The sequence below is a fragment of the Coturnix japonica genome, chromosome 7, assembly GCF_001577835.2.
Source record: "Coturnix japonica isolate 7356 chromosome 7, Coturnix japonica 2.1, whole genome shotgun sequence".
NCBI classification, from domain to species: Eukaryota; Metazoa; Chordata; class Aves; order Galliformes; family Phasianidae; genus Coturnix; species Coturnix japonica.
Genome location: NC_029522.1, coordinates 2,926,985 through 2,952,305, shown reverse-complemented (window position 1 = coordinate 2,952,305; position 25,321 = coordinate 2,926,985). Strand labels below are relative to the sequence as shown.

Genomic DNA, 25,321 nt, shown 5'->3' with positions numbered 1-25,321 from the left:
CGTGTGCTCATGTATCTGAATGCCTTCTCTCCTGCTGACTGTGGTGTACCTGCAGTACTGACTGTACCTATGCAGTCCCTGCTCTGAATCTCTTTGAATTCTGCAAGCAAAAGTTAAGGAAAGACTAACAGCTGATAACCCTTTCCTACCCCAAGCCAAGCGTGCAGTAATATTCTGATGCTATACTAAAAGAAAGCAGCTGCAATAGGTTTTATCAAGCAGATGATAACATTCCTGAGCAAGATATAGGTTGTAGGGGGTTTGTCTTGTTTTCCTTTTACAGGCAACTAAAATTCAGAAGCACCAATTACAGACAATACATCTTTGAAAAGGGAAAATGCCCCTTATTGCTGACTGAGCTCCATTCTACTCAACCCCATTTACTCCTGAAGCAGTCTCATATAGATGCCCCAAACATCCAGTATTCTCGATTCACTTGAGATGCTGCCACAAGACAGGACAGAGCGCGCTCAGCACTTGGGTATTTTACATCCCTTGGCTATTTATTATTTTACAGAGAAGAACAATGAACACAGATCAGACTTCTCCTTTGCTTGGTCTGTGGCAAAGAGAAAACGTTTTGGTTTCCTATAAACTCACCACAATGATTTTATCTCAACTATAAATGCAATAGTGGGGATACAGGTTGCTCACCATCCCCTGCCACACAGCAGTGGGTTTGTTCATCACAAGGGCTACAAATCAGTTGCTTTACCACGAAGGGATTAAGTTTGGAGTGGAATATCCCAGGCCGTGACTGAGCATCTTCTTTCTCCTTAAGCTGTTTCTCAATCCCATTATTTCAGCCATGCCTGAGACTTGGAATAACACCCCACAAAACCAAATGCGACTTCCTTCTCCAAAGTGATACTTGGTATTTCTTTCCCTTTCTTCTCTCAGAAGGATTTGCAGCAAGCTTCCTATATGTAGTAATGACAAGAAAACATACAGGACAGTGGTTTGCCCACAGGGGTTATTCCATCAGCTCACTTCAGAAACTCATCAGGATACAGAGGTACAGGCACCACACCAGTGTCAGCGCTATTTGCAGGCACCACTCACAGGGTCAGTGCTAGTTCCTTGCCATTAAAACTCACCAAAATACCTTTCTGCTTTTTGCCAGACTCCACTTCCACGTCTTAATTAACATTCTGCCATTAAAACCTAAGATGGACGTTTCCGGCTCACATACATGCTGCAAGGCTGAGAAGATTCCTTCAGCAAAAACCAAGATCAGGATCCGAAGTGAAAATACCAGGGTGACTCTGCAGCTCAGAGCTGATGTTGCTGCTTCTGTAAGGTCGCTTTTTCATTCCCCTCCTCTCACAAGTCTCTCCTACCCTTCGTCCACCATACAGCCAGCTTGACTTAAGCTTTCAAGCATGAGACAGGAGCTCCTGTGGCTCAAATGCTGCTGGAAGTCATCTAACAGAGTCACTGCTGCCTTGTCTCACATTATGCCCGCTTCACATGAGCACAGCTCTCCATTGATGTCTAGCTTCTTATTTTTCAGTAGGCAGTGAGCTGAACTATTGAAAACACTCAAAATGCAGTACAAAAGGTAAGAATTATATGAAACCTGAAGAGTTCGCAGCCCTAAAAACAACCTTCTACCATCTGGGGATCGCAGATCACAACGAACTCCAGCATCAGGTTACCCAAGCCGCTAAACCAGCAGCATCCTTTATCCTGAAATACTTCTAAAGAAAATGTGAAACATTACAAGCAACAATGAAATCAATTCCAACATAGAGTGGAAGGGTAAAAGTCATCACACATTTATAATGCCGGCCATTGATCTATTTACTGGCAGAAGTGAGGAATGTGATTCCTCTTGTGCACTTAGGCAGGCTCATAAAATTCCACCTAGCACACAGATACGAAACGGGTAGGAAAATCTTTAAGTTGGACCTGCGTTATCAAGGAAGACTTAAAATAAGAATCTCTCTCAGGGTTAGGAAAATTTAACCTCCCTTGCTTGACAGACAAGCTCTGGAACACATGAGGTTTCTCAGAATGCAAAGCCAAACCTTCATAACTGGTAATGATGGTCTCTTCCGCCAGTGCAACAGCTCAACCTCCTTAAAGGTTTCCTTTCCCAGAAAAGCATTTAAGTCCACAAAAATCTAGGTTAGATCGCAGCCCGTTTCCCTCCTCCTAATCTACTGAAGTTGTTTTGAATATACTTCATTTACATTTTCCCAACTTGCATTACAAGAAGCTCTTACATCTTCAGCAAGATCTCTTCCTTAATACACAAGGACCCAAAGGGATTTTGGAAGGCATTCAAGGAGAGAAAGCTGGGGTTTGGGAAAACTTGAGCTCCTACCTGGAAAGCAGATGACTCTTCATATATCAAATCATCCCTAGTCTAAATATTCCTATCAGTATGCACCTGGAAACAAAACGCTTCTGGAAAAGAGAAGGCAGAAGTACAAAAGAAAGCAGGAGATTGCTTTTCACAACATTCCATGTATTCTGGATGCAAACAATTGCTTTTATTTTTTCAAGTGCTCTAACCGTAAGCCTTAAGATTTCTCCCCTCTGCTCTGCAAGAAGCAGCCAGCCTCCAAGACCAACACTGGCTGCTTTGCTTGCTTCACACCAGAAGGACAAGACACAGGAGACAGTGCAGCAGGATCATTAGGAGAGGGGAAGAAAAGCAAATAGCCAGGAGCTCAGCACGATACGCTTTGATCAGCCTAAGTTTGGCTCTGACTTTTTGCTCATTTTCAACACAAGGAGATTTTTCCTTAATAGGAGCAAAAACTCAGAAAACCTACTTCGGTTTGCAGATCTCCTTTTAAGCTGTGAAAACTCTCACAAGGTTCTGCTTTGCTCTGCAGCTCCCTTCTTTCTAAGGGAAATCGAGCAGCTCTGCCAGGCCAGCCTCCCCTTAGCTCCATGCTGAGGGTTGGGGCTGAGTTATTTAAGCCTCCCAAGACTGCCGCGCTCTGTTCTCCCTCCACTCCCAATCCCCACTTGCCCAGCCTGGGAAAGTCGATTCGTGCAAGTTCTGACACACTTTGTTCCAGCGTATTGCATTTGCATTCTGCTCATCCACTCGTAAAACAGATCTGCATACAACATTTTACTGCATTCCCAGAATAGGAGCAATGTTTAATAAAAGTTTCTTCTTACCAGAGCTGGGCATGTGGTTCACTCTAGGTGGATTCAACAGCTCTACTGGCTGGTCTCTGCCAGAAAGCCCATCTGGAAAGAGAAAACAAAAACCATCACAACAACTCTTTGGTTAGCTGAGCTATTTTAGACATTCCAAGCAGGAAAAATAAATATATAAGTCACTAACCAATCGGCAGCGCAAACCAGAAACACACAAGGAGCACAAATCAATAGAAACAAGAATATGAACAGGACAGCAGCTGCCTAACAACTGCTTCCACTGCAGCAGAAAATAAAAGCCACCGTAACCCAAACCGCGCTCGGGTCTTCCTGGTCTGTAAATCCAACTGGTAGTGCTCCCAGCTCTACAGGATAGGCACGGCGGCTGGTAAACCTTACCATGCAATAGCTAAACACCTATTCCTTCCTTCTTCAGGAGAACCGAGCAGAGTTAGGACAGAAACACATCCGAGGCGAAGCGAAGTTGAAGCAATGGTTACAGTGTGCCAGGGAGATGCTGAGGAAAACTGGCAAATCACTGCAGGAGATTAAAATGCGCAGACATACATAACAAGTCCCGTTTTGCATAAGTTTGGATTTCAGAAAGGCATTAAAAACATACTTTGTAAATGATATGCAGAAATCCATCTTGCTGAAGCAGTTCTCTATTTAAAATATTTCAAAGATTATATCTTGCATTCAAGTCGAGCTAAAAGAGAAGAACATGATCCCTACTGCTGTAGACTGCCAGACCAGATTTTCTACTCATCCACTCCCCTCCCATCTGCCCCCCCAATAGGAGCCGAAGCAAAAAAATGCTAAATTCAAGTAAGTGATGCTTCTCTACTGTGTGTTTCCAGCACTTCGGCTATGAATACTTGACTCCAGAACACTCTACCTCAGATCGGTTTGCTCCACTGTAAATACCCGCACCATTGGCAGTTGTGTCTCACTTGATCTCCTCTAACGTGTTACTGTGCTCAGCACAGATACCATCAAGCCAAACCCCGTCTGGAGACATCAAAGAAGCCACCCCATCTCTCAGTCAAAGCCAAGTTCAGTGCTGTAAAACATTACGCTGATGGTAGAGCATTTAAAAACAAAAAGCACACACAAGTAAATCACACTTTGTTTTCTCCTCCCCTGTACGCACCATTTCGGGCTCCTGGGCAGAAAGCACAGTTGTATCTTCTCCATCATTTGCATGGCTTTGCCTCCACTGCCAACATCCAAGCATTGGTGCTGCCCCAGGCAATAAGTAAATGAACCGAACTACAGCCACGCTGAGCTTTCCTTCCCAAGCAAGTAATTACTGTCCTGCAGATAAAGCAGGTTGTTCCCACCACACATTATTTGCTTTTGGATTGCCACCACGAGACCAAGAGCACAGCGGGGGCAGACAGCCTGTGTCCACAAGCAGTGGGACGTGCACAGAGCAGACCCAAGTGACTCAAGCCTTTATTCTGGTCTGCAGGTCTAAATACTCAAATCCAAACTAGGCAAGACAGAGGTTCTGTACTCTCTACACTGACTGACACAGAAGGGCTCCACCTGTAAGAAGGAAAGAGGGAGGCTTATCAAGATGAATACCATCAGTTTCTGTCTAAACTATAAAAGCTCTTCCCCTCTTCCTTTCCAAAGGATTCAGCTCCTCTCGAAGCTTCACCGTGCATTTCTAGAGACAGCTTTGGCAATTACAGAACTAAAAAAAAAAACAAAAAAAAACCAAACAGACAGAAGATGCTAAAAATATCTGTGCCACACACAGATCTCCAGTTTTGTCCTTGCTGTTGCCTGGAGGGGATCGCAAGGCGCTTCTGCAATGCTGAAAACCTGGGTAGGGATGGGAAGCAGCTTGTCTCACTGCTGCAGAAGGGCAGCAAAGAACGTGCACAGAGGGCAAGCAGTGCAATCACTGCTCAGCACTTCTACCAGCCACCAACTAGCAGTAACACAGCCGGCTTTCAGTAGCACAAAGCACATTACCTACAAAATACTTGCAGTCTCTCTACCAGACAAGTGTTTCCTAAGATACTAAAGAGTTGCCAAGCAAACGCAATCTTGAATGGGCTGTAGGTGACTCAGAGGCAGCAGCGCCAGGAAGAGCAAGCTGACCCAGCCATGTGGGAGCTCCGTACCCTGCACACAAACCCCAGGCTGGCTGCACATAGGAGATGCAAGAAGCGACACTGCAGATCGTCCAGCCCAAAGCCAGGCAGCAAGGAGATGTGCTGCAGCATCCAGCTGGTCTGCAAGGAGGCACACATCTCACTGATGGCACAGGTTAGACGGCATTTAGTGCAGCTCTGGTTTTCAAAGGGATAATTCTACTCACTAATTAATGAGATGAAGCTATTATTCATTGACAGGGACTTGAACATTTCATTTTTATCGCAGTCCGTCCTGAAGCGTTCCAAAGAGTTACTTTAAAATACATCCAGGTCACTTTCAGAAGAAGCTGGGGCTTGAAAAGAGCCAAAGACAAGATGGCTACAGTACACACAGAATAACAGGGAGAAACCTGCACAGATAAAAGCCTCCAGAAAAGATGAAGCAAAACGAACAACAACATCTAAGGTGAAACCAGATTAGACATGGGCAGGGAAGTGTGGCTTTATTCCTTCTCCCTACTAAAAACAGGGCAGATGATGATCGAAACAGAAGGCTGAAGCACTCAGCCCCACTTCTACCAGAAAACTGCATGCAGCCTTCCTATAATTAACTCTGATGAGTTTAAAAAAAAAATAAATGCAGGGCAGAACTGGAAAGGTTATTTAAATAGCTTTTCATGTATTCAGATCTTTAGGCCTGATGCAAATCAGCCGGGTCTACTTGAACTCGCCAAGCAAAGTGATGAACAACCAACAGTTGTCTTTAAAGACCTCCCAGAGAACAGGGAAACTCCTAGAGACACAGAGGCAGATTCTGAGGGAAGGTGGGAAACAATTACAGTCAATAGGTGTTATTTCTGTCTTCCAGAAAGAAAGGCCAGCTTCACATGGCAGCACAGAGACTAGCGTTGCCAATGGATGGAGGTGAAGCTTTTAGATTGGTTATACCCAGCATGGCATGGTAGTTCACTATTCAATGATAATACATTAAAGTTGCATTTAAATGTCAGACATGACATCACACCACAGAGGTCACACCTGGGAGCACGGCAAGAAGAATTCAACGCCAAATGGGGAACGGGTACAAGGTTTGATCACAACTGGGAAGATCCCTCCCACCTAAATAGCAATAATGGTTAAACTCCCAATTATGGGATGAGCAATACCCGGCCAAGTAACAATACAAACAAGAAAGAAGCACTTTGCAAACTGAGACTCCACAGCTTGGCAGCGATGCAGAAGACACAAGTTCATTCCAGGATGCATTAGCAAGGCACATATGCAAGACACGGGAGGTAATTACTCAGAGAAGTGACAGCCTGCTCGGCAAAAGCGCTGCCCTTGGTTTTAGAAGATGAATTGCAGGCAATCAAGGAGAAACCTCTGAGAAAACACTTGAGAAAAGTTGGCATCTAAGAGAATATCCCAACCACATCCTTTCAAGAGCGTGCATCCACATTTAAAATTAAGCTTCTGCTACGGTCTCTGCAGAGAAAAGGGATGTTTCTGGATCAATGACTCCTGAATTTATATTTGTCATCGAGCAAATAACTACCTTGCTCTCTTTGCTGCTTTCTAGCAAAGCTTGTCTTACAAAGGAGAGCAAGAGACCCACTTTCCTTCTCCCCAACCCCACAAGGATTATGCTTTAAGGTACAACCAACACTCAGACACAATACACAGAAATGCTCATAGGCATACGCACAGCCTCACGTCCAGCCTTACTGAAGATGGAGACCGACTTCGTAGGTGACAGCGATAGGACAAGGGGGACCAGTTTAAACTAAAAACTGAAGGTTTATGTTAGATGTTGGAAGAAATTCTTCACAGTGAGGGCAGTGGGCACCCCATCCCTGGAGGTGTACAAGGCTGGATGGGGCCCTGGTCTGTGGAGACAACCTGCCCACAGCAGGGTTGAGACTGGGTGAGCTCTAAGGTCTCTTCCAACCCAACCATTCTATGACTCCTTGATAAGAGCTCAGCATGCATGACCAGCACATTACAAGCCTGTAAGAAGAGAAGCAGGGTGGTGGCAGCTCCCCCTCCATCTGCATGCCGCCCTGCAACTGGAGAGGGCTTACAGCCAGCCCCAGCCTGCACTCTTTGCTGTGCTTCTCTTCCTTGCATGCGTTTGGTCCCAGCACAGAGCAGTGCCTGCCAGTTCACCTAACGTGGGTCCAGCCACTAACACAGATTCCTGCCTGGGAGACCAGCTTTAATTCAGCCTTAAAGCAAGCTTAGAAATACAAATTAAATCAACATTCCACTTTCACAGCCTGCATACAGCCTCCTCAGCACCAACTGTCACAGAGCTGACCCTTTGCACAGCGCTTGCTCTCCCAACCACAACGCTATACACAACGTGCAAGCAGTATTCATCTGCATTGCCTCTTGGGGGTGGGGTTCTGGTCAGAGGCTGTAGGGCTAAAAACAGGTATTGCTAACCTCACAGCCTTGGGATACCAGGTGACAAAAACAGAATAGCTTTGGAATAAGAGTCTGCCCCTGACCATTACGCACAGCCAGCTAGAACATCCTGACTCGCATATTAACAGCTGTGGTGTATAACAACAAGTTAAAATATTAGTAATGAGAATAGTAATTATCGTGGATGTATTATTTATTTGTCTACTCATTCGGAATTTACAGAGAGAAAAAAAAATAATCCTCAACATTTACAAGAAAGCAATTAAGGCAGCAAATGGATTATTTCTCTTTAAACCTATGAGAAAATGCTCAGCGCATATTTCCTCTCTAATTTGTCTGCACTCAAGAATCTATTTTTGGACGTCTCCCTAGACTGTATTGTAGCACCACATGTACTGTAATGGCATTTTAATTAGCCCAGAGAGCTGGAAGATGCACTGTGCATCCGAAAGAGAAGCAGCCTAACAAAATGAGAGCATCCTTCTCTTCCTTTCTTTGAGATTTACAGCAGCTATCAAGTCGAAATACCAATTATGGTTTCAATTGGAATTGACTGCAACTGCTATAAAAATCCACTGCATCGCAACAGCATATAGAATTGAGCAAAAATAAACGTAGTATTTAAGCACTGTTTACTCATACTTTAAGGGTGGATGGTAAAAATAAAATGCTACAGATACCTAAAGGAAGAACAAGGGATTAGAGCAGAGGAGACAATAAAAGTATTTTAGAGTTGGGCTATAAGTATGCATGGCCTGCAAGCATAATGAAGAAGCTACCCACAGAGATGAAAGCCCTATTTACGTAGGGCTGGATTTGCTTTATTCTTATTTTTATTAGCTCTAATGCTCAAGGTTAGCCACCTTCCACTGCCAGCACGTGGCGCAGTGCAGAAACACCATCAGGTCTTGTATAAAATCTTGCTTCACTGCTTTCCTATGGAGAACCCAGCAAGGAGACACCCAGCAGATCTCCCTGATGTTAAGGTAGAAACAGCACTCAAATAACCAGCATGAAAAGCAACCTTGAACTGATTGCCATGAAGCCAAACAGAGAAGATGTGAAGCGATGCTGGGGTCCTCAGGGTGTCTATAGACGATGTACTGCTTGTCAAGAGCCAAACTATAGAAGTACTGTGATCTGCTTCTTTGTGCCACTGTTTACTTCAATCCCTTGCTGTGAGATATTCATATTTCAGCTTGTTTTTCATTGCATTCTTCTGTATCAATTTTCAAAACCAATGACGAACAGGAACCAACCCATTCTGGACAAGCTGGAGCATGCACCTGCACTAGAAGCAAAGCGGGCATCCTACACCCTGACTACTTGTTGCATGCATGCTGGCAGGCTGAGAGATCACTCAGTCTTACAGGCAGCAAAGCAAGATGGAAAACCAAGCACAAAAAGCTTACCTGTTCCTGCTCGACACCAAGCACTTACCCAGCCAACACAGCCTACCCTAAGTCGCACTAACCACCACTTACAGCATTCGTTTGTTCACAAACACCCTCCTGATTCCCAATGTGTGAGCGGCTCAGCTTCCCTGTGAGACTCAGCACCTCCTGCACGTGGTCAGCCCAAACACCCGCCGGTTCTGCTCTTCAGTTACAGGCAGAAGAGGCTGCTATTATATTTCATACACACAGCTGTAGCCAAGCACGCGATACCAGGAAAGCGCGGCATCAGATTCAGTTCTATTTTTGGCTTATCTTACCAACCATTTCCTATAGGCTCTCTTCTGCAGCCGTCCATCCCATGCTCCCACCAGCCTGTGCTCCTCCTAGAGAAGGACAGAAGCTCAGGACTTCCATGGGGAATGAAAATGGAATGTAGCTGTGCCCATGTCCTCAAGGTGGAGGCTGCCGGATCCCGCTAGGGCCTGACACTGACGGCTCAGACACGGTGCTGTGTGCAGAGCCAAGCTGGCACCCTGGCACAGCATCTCCCCGTTATCCCAGCCCTATCTGACGGGAGGTCAGCTACTGTCAGCTGCAGACACCAGGAAAACTGCCCCAAGATACCTGTTCCTGAACACACCACACTGGTATCTACCAGCTTTAGACAATCCATATGTAACAACGTAGGGCCAATTCATGTTCAGACTCCTAAAATTTGCAATTCAGATAAATCCCAGAAGAAAGGAGAAAAAAAAAGACTACCATTTCAAGCTATCTAAAAGTAGGTTTTACTTTCACAGACTCGGTGGTACAACAGTATCCCTGCCTGCAAAGAAGGAGCTGAGACGATGCTGTTTATTACTATAAATACATGCCTAGATATTTTCCCTGGCACGAAGCACTTTGATTATACAGGCAAGAGATTCATCAGCCCTTACAGATAGCTCCATCCCTCCTGCTTTTACCCTGCCAGCGAGCACACACTGCTGGCAGGAGGGGAGGAGGGTGCAATCTGCTGCCATCTGCAGGGGGCTGCCATCTGAAGAGGTGACTGTCCTCAAGAAATTACCATAGTCCAAGTACTGAGCTTAAATGTGGAACATAAGTTCAGCCAAGCATCTCTTTCACGGACCATTCTGCAAAGCGTTCCCTGTTAACTGTATGGTGACTTAGGGAGCAAAACTCCCCATCCTAGCTAGATACAAGAAGATGAAGCCAATCTTCCTATAGGAGATCCCCGCTGCCAATGCAAGGTGCTAAATGTGCTCAGACAGATGCCATGAGCTCCAGCGTACCAGAAAAGCAGAACCCGTGCAGCAGGAGAGGTGCTGCTGGCTCTGGGCCATTTCACAATCATCCACTATTCAGAGCATAACAATTCACGTTTGATAGCTATGAGTTCACAGATAATAATGCCTCCTCTCTCACAACTAATATTTAAGCAGGTTTTAAAATATGATTGGTGACATAAAAGTGAAGCCATGGGGGGAAAAAATACCCAACACCTTGAAATTATCTCCCATTCTCTGCAGAAGGAGACCTAGGAAGCACATTACAAAGGCAGGAGAGAAGGCTGAACAACTGGCTTCAATGGAAGACACCCAGCTAAATGACAATTTGGGTCTTCCACAGTTTCCAACGGGACTCCAGCCCCAACCCACAGACTCCCATCCCAGCCCTGAAAGAACGAAGGTGACTGCTCTGAGACCTGCATTAAACACTGGGTGCTGGCACAACTCAAGACACCATGTCAGAATTGCTTGTGACTGCAGCTTTGTATCCAGAAGCCTCCTCAAAACAAGCTGCAAAACCAGGAAGAGTGTGATGTACTTTCCTTTTATTCCTGCATTGGCCTGCATAAATTTGCTCACCTGAAGAAGTAAACTAACGAGTCATATTGCATTCACTGTCTTCAAGCTAATGAGCTACAAGGAGGGGGAAAAAGGTTGTCTCTTTAAAGGGGGAATGGATGGCATTCTACTTGCACAAAGTAACACTGGCCCACACCACTCAGGACTTGTCCATGAAACTATTTCCATGGCAATCTGCATCCAAAGGCTCTGAGCATTTCCAAGCAGTAAAAAGGAAGCAATAATAATTCCTCAGCAACCCATGACACCAGCGCTTTCAACAAGCAGATGAATGTGGGGAAAATTCCTGGATGGAGCAGAGGGCAGGGGAGAAAGGAGGCAAAGGAAACTGATGGTCCCTGGACACTGGCAATGGGATCTAACCAGATGCTCCCCCGCCTCACAAGCTGCGGCTCCTGAGGTGCATGGCAGAAGTGGAAAGAGCAGAGGAAAATAAGGACAGTTCTTCACTGAGGAAAATAAGTACAAAGGCATGGAAACAGACCTGTCAGCTCTGCTTGTAATTCCAAGGGGGGGGTGCATAAAAGTTTAAGAAATTAGCGTACAAAGTTTAGATAATTCCTTCTGCTCGCTCCTGTGAGAGACCAAAGCAGCACCTACCAGCACAAAGAGCTGCGGCACCAGGAGCATGTAAAGTAACAGCCTAAGCAGAAGGAGCAACCACTAATCACTGGGTTTTTAATTGCTAAGAACAGAACTTAAATGACACGCTTTCACCTGCTGTTCCGTACCGCTCCAGGATTAGGATTTTGGATGTTGGTAATTGAGACATCCTGAATCCAGCCCTGAGATTGCTCTGACACACGGGCACTGCAGTAAATTCACACCAGAAGGACAGAGGATGCTGGGACACAGGTGAGCTTCTTGGTCTTCGTAGGAGAGGTGTTCCAATCCTGGGAGCATTTTTGCGGTCCTTCTCTGGATATGCTCTAACAGCTCCACATCTCTCATGTACTGAGGACTCCACATGTGGAACCAGTATTCAAGTCAACTCAAAGCGCCAAGTTCTGTGTAAGTTCAGAATGAACTCAGGCTCTTGGTATCAGGGCTGCAAAGGTGATCCTTCCTCCTCCATCCTACGCCAATGGCAACGCTCCAGTTGCTCACTGCTGTAGTCAGCTGGAGGTGTGCAGCCAGGGAGGAACAAGAAGGTAAAGAAACATCACCTCCAGCTGACTACAGTGATGAGCAACTGGAGGATCCACCATGCTGGCATCGTTTCATGGAAGCTCAGAATTACTCCTTCCTATATGGATTTAACTGAGCCAACACTCAAGAGGAATTCACATCAGCTATATTCTGTGCCAGAATTTCCATGATAAACAGGACAAAATAAACGTAAAAAGAACATTAACAAGTATTACTTGGTCCTTCCTTTTGAGCCCATGAGCTTTTACTTGCAACATGAAATCTCACAGAGGATTAAAAAGTAAAGAGCATCAAACAACCCCACGGACTGCATCTGTATAAATGCCACCAGCACCTACATGAACATAGCACTCAAGGTCTGTCCAGAGACCGTGGTAATGACGTAGTAAGAAAACTCAGGAGATTGTTAACGTCAAGATGAAGTCCAAAATCCACAGGGATTTCTTTGAACACAGAACCAGGTGGCTGCATGATGAAATGTATCTCATGTATTACAAAAGAAACAAAGGGTTTCTTTACAAAAAAACACAGATGACAGAATGCTGAGGTTGGTCTGTAGACCATCCAGTTCCAACCCCTCTACCATAGGCTGGTTGCCACCCACAAGGATCAGGGTCCTGGAACCAACCCAAACACCATGCAAAAGGATGCACTGAAGGTCCATAAGAGCAGATGCAAAGACCCAACAGCCTGCGAGCCAGGCAAAGACTTGTCAGGTTATCGCAGGGGCCTTTCCAGTCCTCTTATCATTCCCTCCAGGACGCTGTATTAAAGGTAAATGAAAAACAAAAATGAGAAGCTAATTCCAACAATGAAATGAACATTAAGTTTCAAAATGGAACTTCCCATGCAATCATGGTACATTACTGATGTTTTAGTTTACAAAGCTCATTCCACACTTCAGTAGAACCCAACGCTGACTGATGAGCACTGATAGTACCAGGCTCTGGGTTGGACTAGCCCAATGCAGGTCCAGCCAAGCAAAGCCCAGCAGGCAGCCTGCACAGAACCTGCGAGCTGCTAGAGGAAGGGCAAGCCCACTATTGGAGCTATGGGGAATTAACAAACACAGGCCCCACCACAAGCAGGAAATTCAAAGCCACAGCTAAATAAAGCAAAGACTGAGAGTTGCAAGCAATGCAATAAGGCTGCTTGTCAAAACAACTATGCCAAGAAGTTTCATCATTCTTAGTAATCAGAAAATATCTGAAAATCAAAACTTCAGCAAATGGGGGTGTGGGGAAACCCAAACGAACTGCTCACAGCACTGAGGAACAAGGTAAGCACGGCCATGCAATGCTCTGCTCCTGGAGCTGTTGGGCTGTTCCCTGTGCTGTGATCCCACGGACCCAACAGTGTGTGGAGCAGGCAATGCCATCAGGAGCTGATCCACAGCCTCAGAGGCAGCAGAACGGCCCAGGGGTGAGTTCACATTTGGAAAAGGCACAAAACAGATCCACGCCTGCTCAGGGATGGAGGAAAGCTTGTTATTTAAGGTCCATAGATATAGCGCATCAGGACTCCACGTGGCTGCTGCTCCCTTGGGGCCCTGCTGCAGGAGCTGGGCTGTCCCTGCGCCTGCTGGAGGACAGGAGCTGCCTGCCTGGAGCATCTGCTGCCAGCACAGTGCTCACCTGGTTACCCTGAACACGTGATCCCACCTGTACATTAGGTAAAGAACAAGAACCAAGCCCCAGCTGCAAAGCTCTGTACCAACGCTCAAAGCCACACATCTGACACAGCTTAGGCCAACAGGAACACCCCTCAGTGCGCTGCTTATCCTGTCAATGGGATCCCATCAGTAAAGCAAACAGAAGCAAAAACAGTCCCAGCTCTTACAGCTCCTTCCCTTCCCCTGCTATGGATCCGGCCTCTCGATTCGCCCTCCGTTCAGAAATCCCTGAGTAATGCTGGAGAAGTCCTGGCTGCTTTACCTCCAATCACTCCCCAGTACCCAAGGCTTGCACACAAAGAGCTTTCTCTGAACATATTGTTCTCAACCTACAGTTTAAAATGCAGCCATGGCCCTGCGCTGCTGTCATCCTGTATCCCTGTCTCTGGCACACGGAGGTTTGACCTTTTCAGATTCACATTTACAACGTGCAGCGGCTCTGCAAGCTCTGTTACAGAGAAAAATGAACCAAGAGGAATTTCTGGAATGATGACTGGACTGCTACTGTTTCCTAGGGCAAAACACACATTGTTTTGCATTACGACGAGGAGGAGATGGGATGCGTTAACAGAGATGGGTTAAGTGGCACCCCCAAGCATCTTCCCACACACCCCCATACCCAGACATGTTATGCTGTTGAGTTGGAAGGGACCTTTGAAGGCCATCTGGTTCAATGCCCCAGCAATGAATGGGGATACCCACAGCTCCGTCAGGTGCTCAGAGCCCCATCCAGCCTGACTTTGAGTGTCTCCAATGATGGGGCATCCACCACCTCTCTGGGCAACCTGTGTTAGTGGAAGAGCTAAAAGCTAGCCACAAAAATGCATGTTAATCTTCCTTCTAACTAAAGCAGCACCTCGTGTTGCAATGTACATGGCCTGGAACAGAGCTGCTGACCCTTACGTGGGAGCCTTGAGACCTCAAGGAAAGCTCCAGGCAAAGCAGTACTCAGTTCAAGGGCTGAGGCTTCCTGAAGCTACAGGGCTGCGAGAGTGTTTAATTCTAGTGTTCTGAGCCCATTATTTGGACCCTACCTGCAATGTAGTAAATGTGAATGAGGTTGCAAAGTGCAGGGGTTGAAGCACAGCAGGCAATGACCTCACGCAAAGAGTTGGAAGGCAGGAGAATTTAGAAAGTCGGGCTGCAGTTAAACCCTGATGTATGATTCACTGTCAGTCTTTAAAAGAATGCCTGCAATTAAGCTGTGTTAATGATTAAAGCAGACTAAAAAAAAAAAGAAAAGCATACAGCTCCATCATTTTGGATGTTATTCCCAAGCTGCGAGGCAATCACCTAATCACCTTGCTTATCAACACTGGAAAGTAAGTAGTTTGCTCCAGTACTATTCCCTTTGAAGACAAGCGCTTTACCTGAGTTAGGAGGCAAACTGGGAAGCAAAGGTACACACAAATAAAGCGTGCATGGCACAGCAGCAATCCCCAAAGCAAAAAGCTTCATGTGTGGCTTTGTCAGGCCTCATTCAGTCTGCAGTTTGCACAGATGCACCGACAGACACAGAAGATGAGGGGGGAAACAACACTGCATGGTGGGTTTGTTGGTCTGTGGGGGAAAAGGCTTCTAGTGGAGCTCTGCTGCTCCATGAGTGTGCCCAGTGAGCTCCTGCTGTCTCAGCAGCAGGCTGCAGCAGCTTGCCTGCAACACACCTCAACTGGAGACTGAAGCCATATAAGATGGGTCTATTTTTACTCCTGTGGACACGATTGTAAATGCCTTACAATGTGGTGGTTTTGTTACTCATAGAATACTATTATCTGTCCTCAAAAGGAGATGCTATGTATAAGAGAAAGAAGGACTTTGAACACAGTTTGGAAACGCACAGATCAATCAAACAGGCTCTTGTTTACCAGCACTGGAGGCATTTCCCCTTTTAAGGAGGCACAACATTCAGTCCATCTGCATAATCACAGAATGGCTTGAGCTGGAAAGGACCTCAAAGCCCATCCATTTTCTACCCCCTGCTGTGGACTGGCTGCCCCCCATGAGCTCAGGCTGCCCAGGGTCCCATCCAGCCTGGCCTCGAGTGCCTCCGGGGATGGGGTATCACAGCTCTGGGCAGCAGAGCCAGCTCCTCACTGCCCTCTGTGAGAAGAACCCATGGGGACATTACAGAGCTCAGGATTCAGCCTTGGAAGGACATCAGATCCTATGCTGCCAGCACGTAAAAGACCATAGAAATGTAGGTAGTTATCTCATAAAACCTGACTTCACCCATAAAACTCCACAAAACAGGTAGCACTGCCTGATGGATTTTGTGTCGACTTCATACTGACAGGTCTGAGCCCAGAAGTGCTGTTTGCAAAGAGTTTAAAACAAAACACCACACACAACAGAAGATCCTTTCATTGCACTAATGCTGCCGAGCCACCCAAGCACAAGGAAAGCTGGGGAAGTAAGTGAGAAAACATCCCATAAAACTTCAAACTGCAGCTAGAGCATAACAATATCCTGGAGGATTTAATAATTTCCACTGAACTCAAGTGAATAGAAAGATTAACTTGAATTTCCACTGAATTACAACCAAAAGCTTTTCCCCTGGTTCAGGATGGAAATATTTCCCCCTCCTACTTTCTCAGCTTGCTTTGGATACAGCTCCAAGTGGAGACAAGGCACAGTGGTGCCAAAACTTGAGCACTGTTTGACTGATTGCATCTTCCCTTTGCATTTGGCCCTCGCTGGGGCTAATCCCTCCCTCAGCTCATTGGCTGGACCACAATCCACTCCATCAGAAAGCAGCTGTTGGATAAGACCTGCACTCCTTGACATTTCAAAGGTTCTGTGGGTACAAGACATTTGGAGGTAGACCATCAAGCTGGTCACATGCAGCCTTAAAAAACACCAAGCCTGCACTATGCTGTTTTTATGTCTTCCCTTTTCCAAGTCCAAGAACAACCTCAGCTTCTTCAAAGCCTTTTGCAGCACGCTCCGCTTTTACTCACTCATTAGCCTTAAGTGCAGCCATTTGCTAATTTCGAAATGCAGTCGTTCATAAATCAAAGTTCAAAAGGTGCTTCAAAACAATTCAGTCACTGCAGCTGGTGACCGCTGATCTTTTCAGCTCTGGAAATACCCTTCTAACGGCAGCATCATCCTAAGCACCTTACCAAGAGAACTCCCTGGTTTGGGGCTTTATTAGAGGCAAAGACAGGTGGCCAAGTGTCAGTGAGAGCATTGATGAGAGCACTGTGACCAACCACACAGCTGCTGGGCATCCACAACAACCCACACTAGAACTCAGAAGGGACCCAAAGAGGGACTGTCTCGCTCAGATTGGTAGGCAAGGACATTTCCAATGTCCAACTAAAAGGAAGCCATATAAGCGCCAGGTGAAACAAGTGCCTCCCAACCATGTGATGCAAGACCTTCCCAAGGAGCTCCTGAGGCCCACCTGGGTCTAACACTAATCTGCTCACAGTTCTTATACAAAAGCTCTGCTATACAGAAGTGGTTATCCATGACAAAACACAATGACCAAGGAGATTTCTTCTTAAAGTTCTGCTCCTTTAGCATAGCAAAATTGGAAGTTTTCACTTAAAAACCCCAAGTAAAGAAAGATACGGTTCCCACACACACCCCAAACACCTCCTCCCATGTACCTTCACTCAAATAAAACCAATAGTGCTGTCAGCAGGATGAGGGAAGCATTCATCCCCTTGTAGATAGCATTGATAAGGCCACACCTTGAGTACCACGCTCAGTTTTGGACTGCTCACTGCAGAAATAATCACTCTTTCTGTCTCTATCCATAGCACATGAAGAGGAAAAACAAACCAACCAGTTTCACAGTCACATAACTCACAAGCATGGAACAGCCCTTTGCCACCACTGTGAACATGGACCAAAGAACTGACCAAGTCCACCAGCATCAGGACACTGAAGAGGGATGAGGACAGCCATTGCTAAAGAAAAACATGATGGTGATTAGGAACAGGAGGGCCCTCTGCAAAGCTTAAGGTGGCTGCTTCCTCCCTGCCTCCAAATAATTGTATAGATGCTACCAACTGCTATGCTGTAAATATATGATGCAACGAACCGAGAAAGCAGGTTGAAAGTAAAAGCATTTAAAAGTGTTTCAATTTTGTTGTTGTTTTATGTTTGTGGGTTGTTGGTTTGTTTGGGGTTTTTGTTGGGGGGGGGGGAGGTTGGAGTTGGCTAAAATGAAGTGCTTACTGGCAGCTCTCAGCGTTTGGTAATTACATCTTATCAGTCATCTTCTTCCCCTCTACAGGCAGCCAACGCCATCCCCAAACCCAGAGGAAGAAGCAAGCAGGTCCTAGCGTTTATCTCCACAGGGAGGCAACAAGGCTGTCCAAAAACAGGTCAGTTAAAACCAGCTGAAAGTTAATATTTACAAGTCCAGATGAGTCAAACACAGAGGGGAAAAAAAACCCACCGCGTGCTCTCTAGTGTTTTATCAACATTTGCTGATTTACTTTAAAAGTTGGGTAGAGTATGAGTAATTAATAGACTGCTGTACACCCATATGCTGCATCTGCTATAACAATTTATTCCTATAGTTATTTTATTACTTTCTTTGGGAGCTGAATGAGATAAGGATCAGCATCCTGACACTTGGAAATGAGCTCTTTTCCATGGCTGTCAGAAGGAAAGTGGGAATTAATCCTCTAATTTCATTCTAAAAACCAGCAAGATCAAATTCAATGAAGAAAAAAAATATCGTTTCTCCATTTGTTAAGAGGGGAAAGAAAAGTGTTTGGAAGAGCAGTGGCCTTATTATGCTGGCAAGCCTACAGCCCATGAGATCAATGTTTTGATGAGCACAAGGACTGGTGCCAGAGGGGGACGGGAAGGAGGAGAAAAGACTTCAATGGGCTGCAAGTGCAGGGAGAGCAAGAGGCCGGGAGGATAAACTAGGATGGGTAGGTTGAGGAAACAGGGAAGCAGAGTGCAGTTATAGAGCTATAGTGAGGAGTAGGGGATCTCACAAATAAATTCTGTAGGCTGGGAGAAAATGGCTGCTCTCATCTACAAGGGCAGAAATATTAGCAGGGGGGTTAAGCCAAGGAAGGGAATTGACACTGCATGAAATGAAACAGCACGGACCTTGGTGCGCCTAACTTCGAAGGTACACCTTCATGAAGGGGGCTTCATGGGGTCTCCCACCCCATGGCTGAGTTTGCCATACAGATTTATTTCTGGGCTTGCAAATTGCTTCGAGGTGGCAGCTCTGCTCCAGCACTGACATCCCTGGCTCACAGTCCTGCTGCAGTCCTGGTTTCTAGGTCAGGAAGCACAGAGTCACTGCCTGAAAGCAGAGAGCATTCTGGAAGAAAATACTCCCATGTTTGGAGATGTGGAAAGGTGATTCTAGCAAGCTTAGCTTTATTGAAGCCCTTCTGATCTTACAAATGAACAACTGAATGTAAAGACAAATCTATATCCTTTTAGAGAAAACATTGAGGAGTAACCGTGGGGGAAAAAACAAAACCAAAGAAACAGCCAACATAAACCTGGGCACATAAGTCTCTCCTATTTGAGCCCAAGATGACAATCAGCTCACTGATAACCCAGCATGTCACTAGGAGGGAATAGCAGCTCTCCATCTCTCACCATAACCACAGCTCCATCCCCAGACCCTGAGCACCCACCACCGAGTGTCAATTCCAAAGAATCAGCTCGAAGCCATCGCTCACACACTCGCCTGGGTCTTGTGATCCCAAACTGCGAACAAAGCCTCTCTTAAATGTGGTTTGATTGACGCAAATCAAGAGCTGAGCGGGTGATTCATAGTTGTCAGACCGTAACGCTCGCATAAAAACAGCATGTGGACAAACTTGCTGATGCACTCAAATGCTCTGCACGTACCCTGAGAGGCAGAGCCCAACACAGACCTCTCCATAACGTCATTTTCAGCCCCCCTCCTCCCCTCTAGGACAGCACTTGGATTTTCCTAGGTAACAGAAAGCATCACAATAAATCTCCAAGCATAGAGTGTGCAAGAGGCATTTTGCTGTGCTTCCCTACAGCTTGGCAGGAAGTATTAATGCACTGAACAGAGCAAAGACACAATCCAAGCAGAGCTCAGGGATAGCCCATAACCACACCCCAAGCATTTTCTGCAGTTGGACACAGTTGCCACAGTGCCAGCCACGCATTCCGACCTTTCTATTCCCACTTGCAGACTACTCCCTTTTCCTTCAAGGTAGACATTTTTGCTTCATTCTCCTTTCCCCTTCAGGGTCATAAGGAAGATCCAGGCAACTACAGACTATCAACTTGATCTGGGTGCCACAGATTGTCACAGAGCAGATTATCCTGAGTGCAGTCACGCAGCACATATGGGACAACCAGGGGATCAGGCCCAGCCAGCACAGATTAACAAAAGGCAGGTCCTGCCTGACCAACCTCATCTCCTTCTATGATCAAGTGACCCACCTGGTGGATGAGGGAAAGGCTGTTGACACAGTCTATCTACTCTTCTGCAAAGCCCTTGGCACAGCTTCCTCCAGCAGAATGCTGGTAGCCCATGGCTTGGACAGGTGCACTCAGAAATGTTTAGAGGATGAGGCCCAGAAAGTGGTGGTGAATGTGATGCAATTCCATGCCTTCTTCACCCACACAGCAGCCCAGCTGAACAGCCAGCTCTCTAGAAGGAACTTACATGGAAATTTATACCAAAAGCACGTTTCCAACTTCAACAACATCACACTCAGCCCAAACGTAGGACCAGAATCCTAGTGCATACAAAAGCAGCCAGCCCTTAAATGGGGTCTAAGAGAGGTGCAGCCAGGCTCCACCCTTTCCAATCACACAGCTGAACTGCCTTCACCTGCGCTCCCAGGGCTGACCCAATCCTTTCCCCAGGTGCTCCATCAGTGTTTCAGGCCATGACTCAACAGCTCCCATACAACGGCACTGCGGTCCTACATCTCCATTAGCACAGCTGGGACCAGCTTAAAGAAGCCTTCCCACCCACACGGGACCAATGGATCTACTCACCAAGATGGAAATAGGGAGAGAGGTGCAGAAACGTAGGAGAAAATTTGTCAGAAGGACAAACACCATAAAACAGTGAATTACAGCACATTTAACACCACATCACCGAAGCGGCCGGCCCTCCTCAGTTTCTAGTTTAGTCATCATTTGAAAACAAACGCAACCTAAAGCACAAAACCCTAATGAAATTAGCTGATGAAGCACAGCAGCGTGTCGCTGGAAAGGAAATTAAGAAGCTAATCTGACGCGGTGTTTCTCGGTATAAACACACACACACACGGTCCCATGTTGGCTTTAAGCACTCTGTCAAACACAGCCACCAGAGCTGAACTGCCTCGAGGCTCCAGGTATTACAAGTAGTGCCTAAAAACCTTCTGACAGCTCATGCATTTCCAAAGGCCCCTCAATAAGTACAGCTGCAGGTAATGAGGGGCTATGGAAGAGCAGCACTGCAGCAAGCCAGAGTTCCCACAACCTCAAGAACTGGTAGCTTTAAATTTAGGGCCTTCCACCTACGCTCACAAGCCCCCTTCCCTACTTTTACTAAGAAATCTGACTGATTGCAGGATTTTTTAATATCTTTTTAAAAGCAGCATTGAGTTCCCCCTTGCTATGAGCAGAACACTGAGCACCCATGCAGCCATGGCAGGGTTTGCATCCTATTACACTGCTGCCCAAGAACCTGGCAGGCTGCGCCTTCAGCTGTGCTCTCCAAACAACAGATTGCCTCTTGTTGTGCTGGCCAAGGGAAGAGAGGAAGGGATTTTCAGCAGGATGCTACCAGCAGCTGTCTGAGAGTGTCAGCAACTGGAAGCCAAAGCGTGCTCTCTTAAAATAGAGGAGAGGGCAGCAGCAGCACGCCGAGTGAGGCGGGACAAGGTGACGGACAAGAACACATCAGTGCTATCCAACATGGTCCCTGCAGGATGTTTCTATAGCTCCTGGGGCCAGGGCTTAAGAAAACAGCAGTGTGACTAATATATTTAGGAAGTCCAGAAACTGTAGCTTGTGTTGTTTTTGGCTTAGTGAGGCGAAATCAGCTTTAATGACGACCTGCAGTCAGCTCTAGAACTTTTCTTTCTTCTTTACTGACATCCATGACAAGAGTTTATTAGCAGGGCTGAAATTAAAAACAAAGCATCTTTCCCTGCTGTGAAGGGAGCGTGAGCATCCACTGACATCCTGTAAAAGGAGACCAAAAAAAGCAATTCCATCACCTCTTTGTATGTCGCTCCTCCTAACATTTCACATTGAAAGTTGTATGCTTTGTACATCCATGACTGTGGGGTTTATCACAATCAGGATTAACTACTGTGGAAAATAATTGCCTTAAGAGGAAAGATGTGTTGTTCTATCACTGAAATTATGACTTACAGCTTAAGCTCCGAAAGTACCAACCACGACACAAAACAGCTTGAACTTAGTAAAAAGATTATGGCCACAAGTTGATAAGTGGGGGAAAAGAGCTGTCCTGTTTATTTCAAAGAAGGTTTCATTTCTAACAGAGCTTTTCCTGTTTTTAAATACTGTACAGTAATAATCTACCTTATTCTCTAAAGTACCTCCCCCTTTTCCAATCTCGACTGTTAAATAAAATAAGAAGACAGCAAACTACAGCACATGGAGAGTAATGTGGTTGGGGGTTTTATTTATGTTTGTTTGGAACAACCTGGGTAGCTCTTACAGCTTGTGAATAACGGGGACATTTGCAACCCTAAGTCACTCAACAGCGTACTGCGTAACAATGGGAAGTACATTCAGAAGGCAGGTCTTTTTCAGGGTGTTCTCTCCTCCACTTCCCTACATGAACATGAGGAATTAGCAAGAACACACTGATCAGAAGTGCAGAATGAGGGGTATTCAGTGCCACGTGAGAACAGCAGAGAAGGTGATGGATGGAAAAGACACTGCGACAAAGGTCTGTGCTTATACTTCTAGAAGAGTTTCACATCAATAGCTACAAACAACCGACTCCAAAGCAGAAGGATGTTGTTTCAGAAGTGTAAAGCACCTTCGAGGCTGCTCAGTCTCTTCTCTCTGATGTTAGAGAACCTCAATTTTAGATGGGAGAAATAATAAATAACAGCCGCAGAAAGGAAGCTTGTTCTCCCTAAATCCCCAGGCTCCTACTACTGGGAAGGGAAGAATTCAAGCAGCTGAACCTGCAGCACAGAAGGACCTCCCTGGACTTCCCAATCCAATGGAAATGTTCACTTAGGAGCCGCTCCCCAAATCCCAATTAGGGGAAATAAAACATTCCCTTTTACTGGAAGTGAGCGCACACAGAGGCCTTGACACGGCTGCCAGTATCTTCATCTGGCTGTAAAAGCTCACAGTGCGACTGAGGAAAAAGCAAGCCCTGCTGCCTGTGTAATGAGTTACCAGGCTATGAGGAAAAATAGGATGAAGCAACAAGAAATCAGGGATGGCCATCAATGCCATGGCTCAAGGTTGCAATACCTCGACTCCTCTGTGCTTTGTGTAGCTGGAACACCTTGTACTGGTTTATTTTTTGCATGCCTGTCAATGAATTCATCTGATAGAAGCTCGCTAAGTGACTGCCGTGTCTATATACATCTCGGGATCTGACCTCAAGCATGCTTTTGACACGTGCAGCTTCAGCCATGCTAAGTCATCAGCCCTGAATAAGGCAGAATGGTAAGAGTTTTCCAGATGCACAAGGAACCAGCAGCTCCAGGAATCCCCTGGGAGCTCTGGCTGATTGGGATTTGAGAAATTAAGATAATCTATTTGGCAGTTAGGGGAAGGAACTGAGGCGGTCACCTGGGTTGCTTTCCCTGCAATGCTGCTGCTTGGCAGCCATGCACAGCTCAAGGTGCAGCAGCACAGCAAAGTGAGTGACTTGTTTTTGCCATCACCGATCTATACAGCACGGATTACACAAACAGTTGCTTCTTGCTCATTTCCACTCCCCCAGCGTCTCCCCTGATAGAAACGTGCTTGTCAATACAGCAGCTGCCATCAGGCAGCAGAGCTGTTAGCAGCTGCAAGGTCTGTGGCTTGGAACTCTAGGTGAGCTTTGTGAAGATGTGCAGAAATACAGCTGTGAGGCTGACACAGGCAGCTGTATGCAGGAGCAGGAGAGCAGTAATCTCTTCCCACACTGCTCTCCTGCAGCTTAAACAGAGCACAAAGCCAGTTTTCCCACTTTCAGTTGCTAGAAATCCCAGTTTGAGCATATCTGCACAACTCTTCCAGATTTATTACAGCAAACTTCTATCTAAATTCCTCTCTCAAAGTCATTACCTGTGTATCAGTAGTGTGCTATTTTCTGCATGTACCCTTACCTTTATGCATCTCTGCATGGAGGACACAGCTACAACGTGCCCTGGAAGCAGGCACAGTGCAGTGCATGCAAAGCTGCCAACCTCTCTCTTCTCAGTGCTGCAGGACTGGATCATCCCACTCTGCAGGGCTGCCAACCACTCTGCCTCAACAGCCTCATACAGAAGCAACCCCAGACGTCAGGAGAAGCAGTTCATTTGTTTAAGACAGCAAAAAAAAAATTCCCAATGGCAGCGAGAAGAGGAACTGCTGCTGGAGACAGAGTGTGCTGGGAGCTCCAGGAATAGCCGTGCACGGGCAGAGATCAGTGGGTGAGGTGGTCAAAGGTACGTGACAAACAGCTCAGTGTGCCGAGGGCTCGTGTTCACTGCTGACACCAGTCCCCCAGTGAGGAGAAATACTGAGAGATGTGCTTCCTTCTCGATCGCTTTGGAGGGGAACAAAAGCTTTCTGCACCTACCTATCTCCCCAGGCTCAATACAAAGCTCTCCACCGCAGCTGCCCTCCAAGCAGGAGCTCCTGCTGTACAATCAGGGGGTATCTCCTTTGGCACACAGGCCTCAGCTGCTGCTGCTGCTCCCCAGCAATGATATCAGAGCCAACAAGGGCTAGAAACCTGCTCTAAACAGGCAGAGATGTTAAACACACGTGTGAGTGCCTTCTTTCATCTGGCATCCATCAGTGCACATCTTGTGTCTTTTGAGTCCATCAGGCTATCAGAGCTCCGACAGAGAAGGACGCAATGGCTGCATTTTAACACTATGGTGCAAGGAGAGTTCCCAGCATACAGATTTCTTATTTCTCCATTTTAAAATGTAATTACAGCTTGAAGAAGAGAACGTGGTTAGCATATATTCAGAGCTTAGGGCTCTGAAACTCACTTTCATCCACAGATAGAAGCCCCTGGGAAAAAAAAGAAAGAAAATCTTTGTTTTCCCATCAGTGATTTGCCCAGCTTAATTTTGCTCGTTGTGCATTGCAAAATCGATGCTTACCTAAAGAGCAGCCTGTTGAGCAATATGCTCCACTGCTCTGTTGCAATTGAAGCCAGCCAAGCTGGACGATGCACTCAGGAATACCCTCTGCCTGCTCCTCCCCTCAGGTCCTGCTCCATTCCACCATCAGGACAACTCCACTTCGCTTTGCAGGAAGGCAAGCACAGAGCACATCCATCACAGAGCAGAGAGGATTGCAATAAACACAGCCGTTGGACATCAACTTTCACCTCTGCTTTTAGCAGCTTGTTTTTCTACTTTCCAGATCAGGATTTCCAATCTCTAACCGGGTATA

General features: G+C 46.3%; 1 protein-coding gene across 10 annotated transcripts in view; it reads right to left on the bottom strand.

Annotated features, from left to right (window-relative positions):
- HDAC4 (histone deacetylase 4) overlaps positions 1-25,321 on the bottom strand; it is a 186,954-nt gene that overhangs the window by 123,278 nt on the left and 38,355 nt on the right. For 8 of the 10 annotated variants that reach the window (XM_015867781.2, XM_015867780.2, XM_015867787.2 and 5 more), the window contains exon 3: positions 3,142-3,213. The exons of 1 other annotated variant lie outside the window; for it this stretch is intronic. In XM_015867781.2, the coding sequence (XP_015723267.1) occupies positions 3,142-3,213 (72 nt within the window). Of the gene's footprint in view, positions 1-3,141; positions 3,214-3,522; positions 3,594-25,321 lie in introns of those variants that run through there. One more of the 10 variants, XM_015867790.2, reaches the window with a different exon arrangement.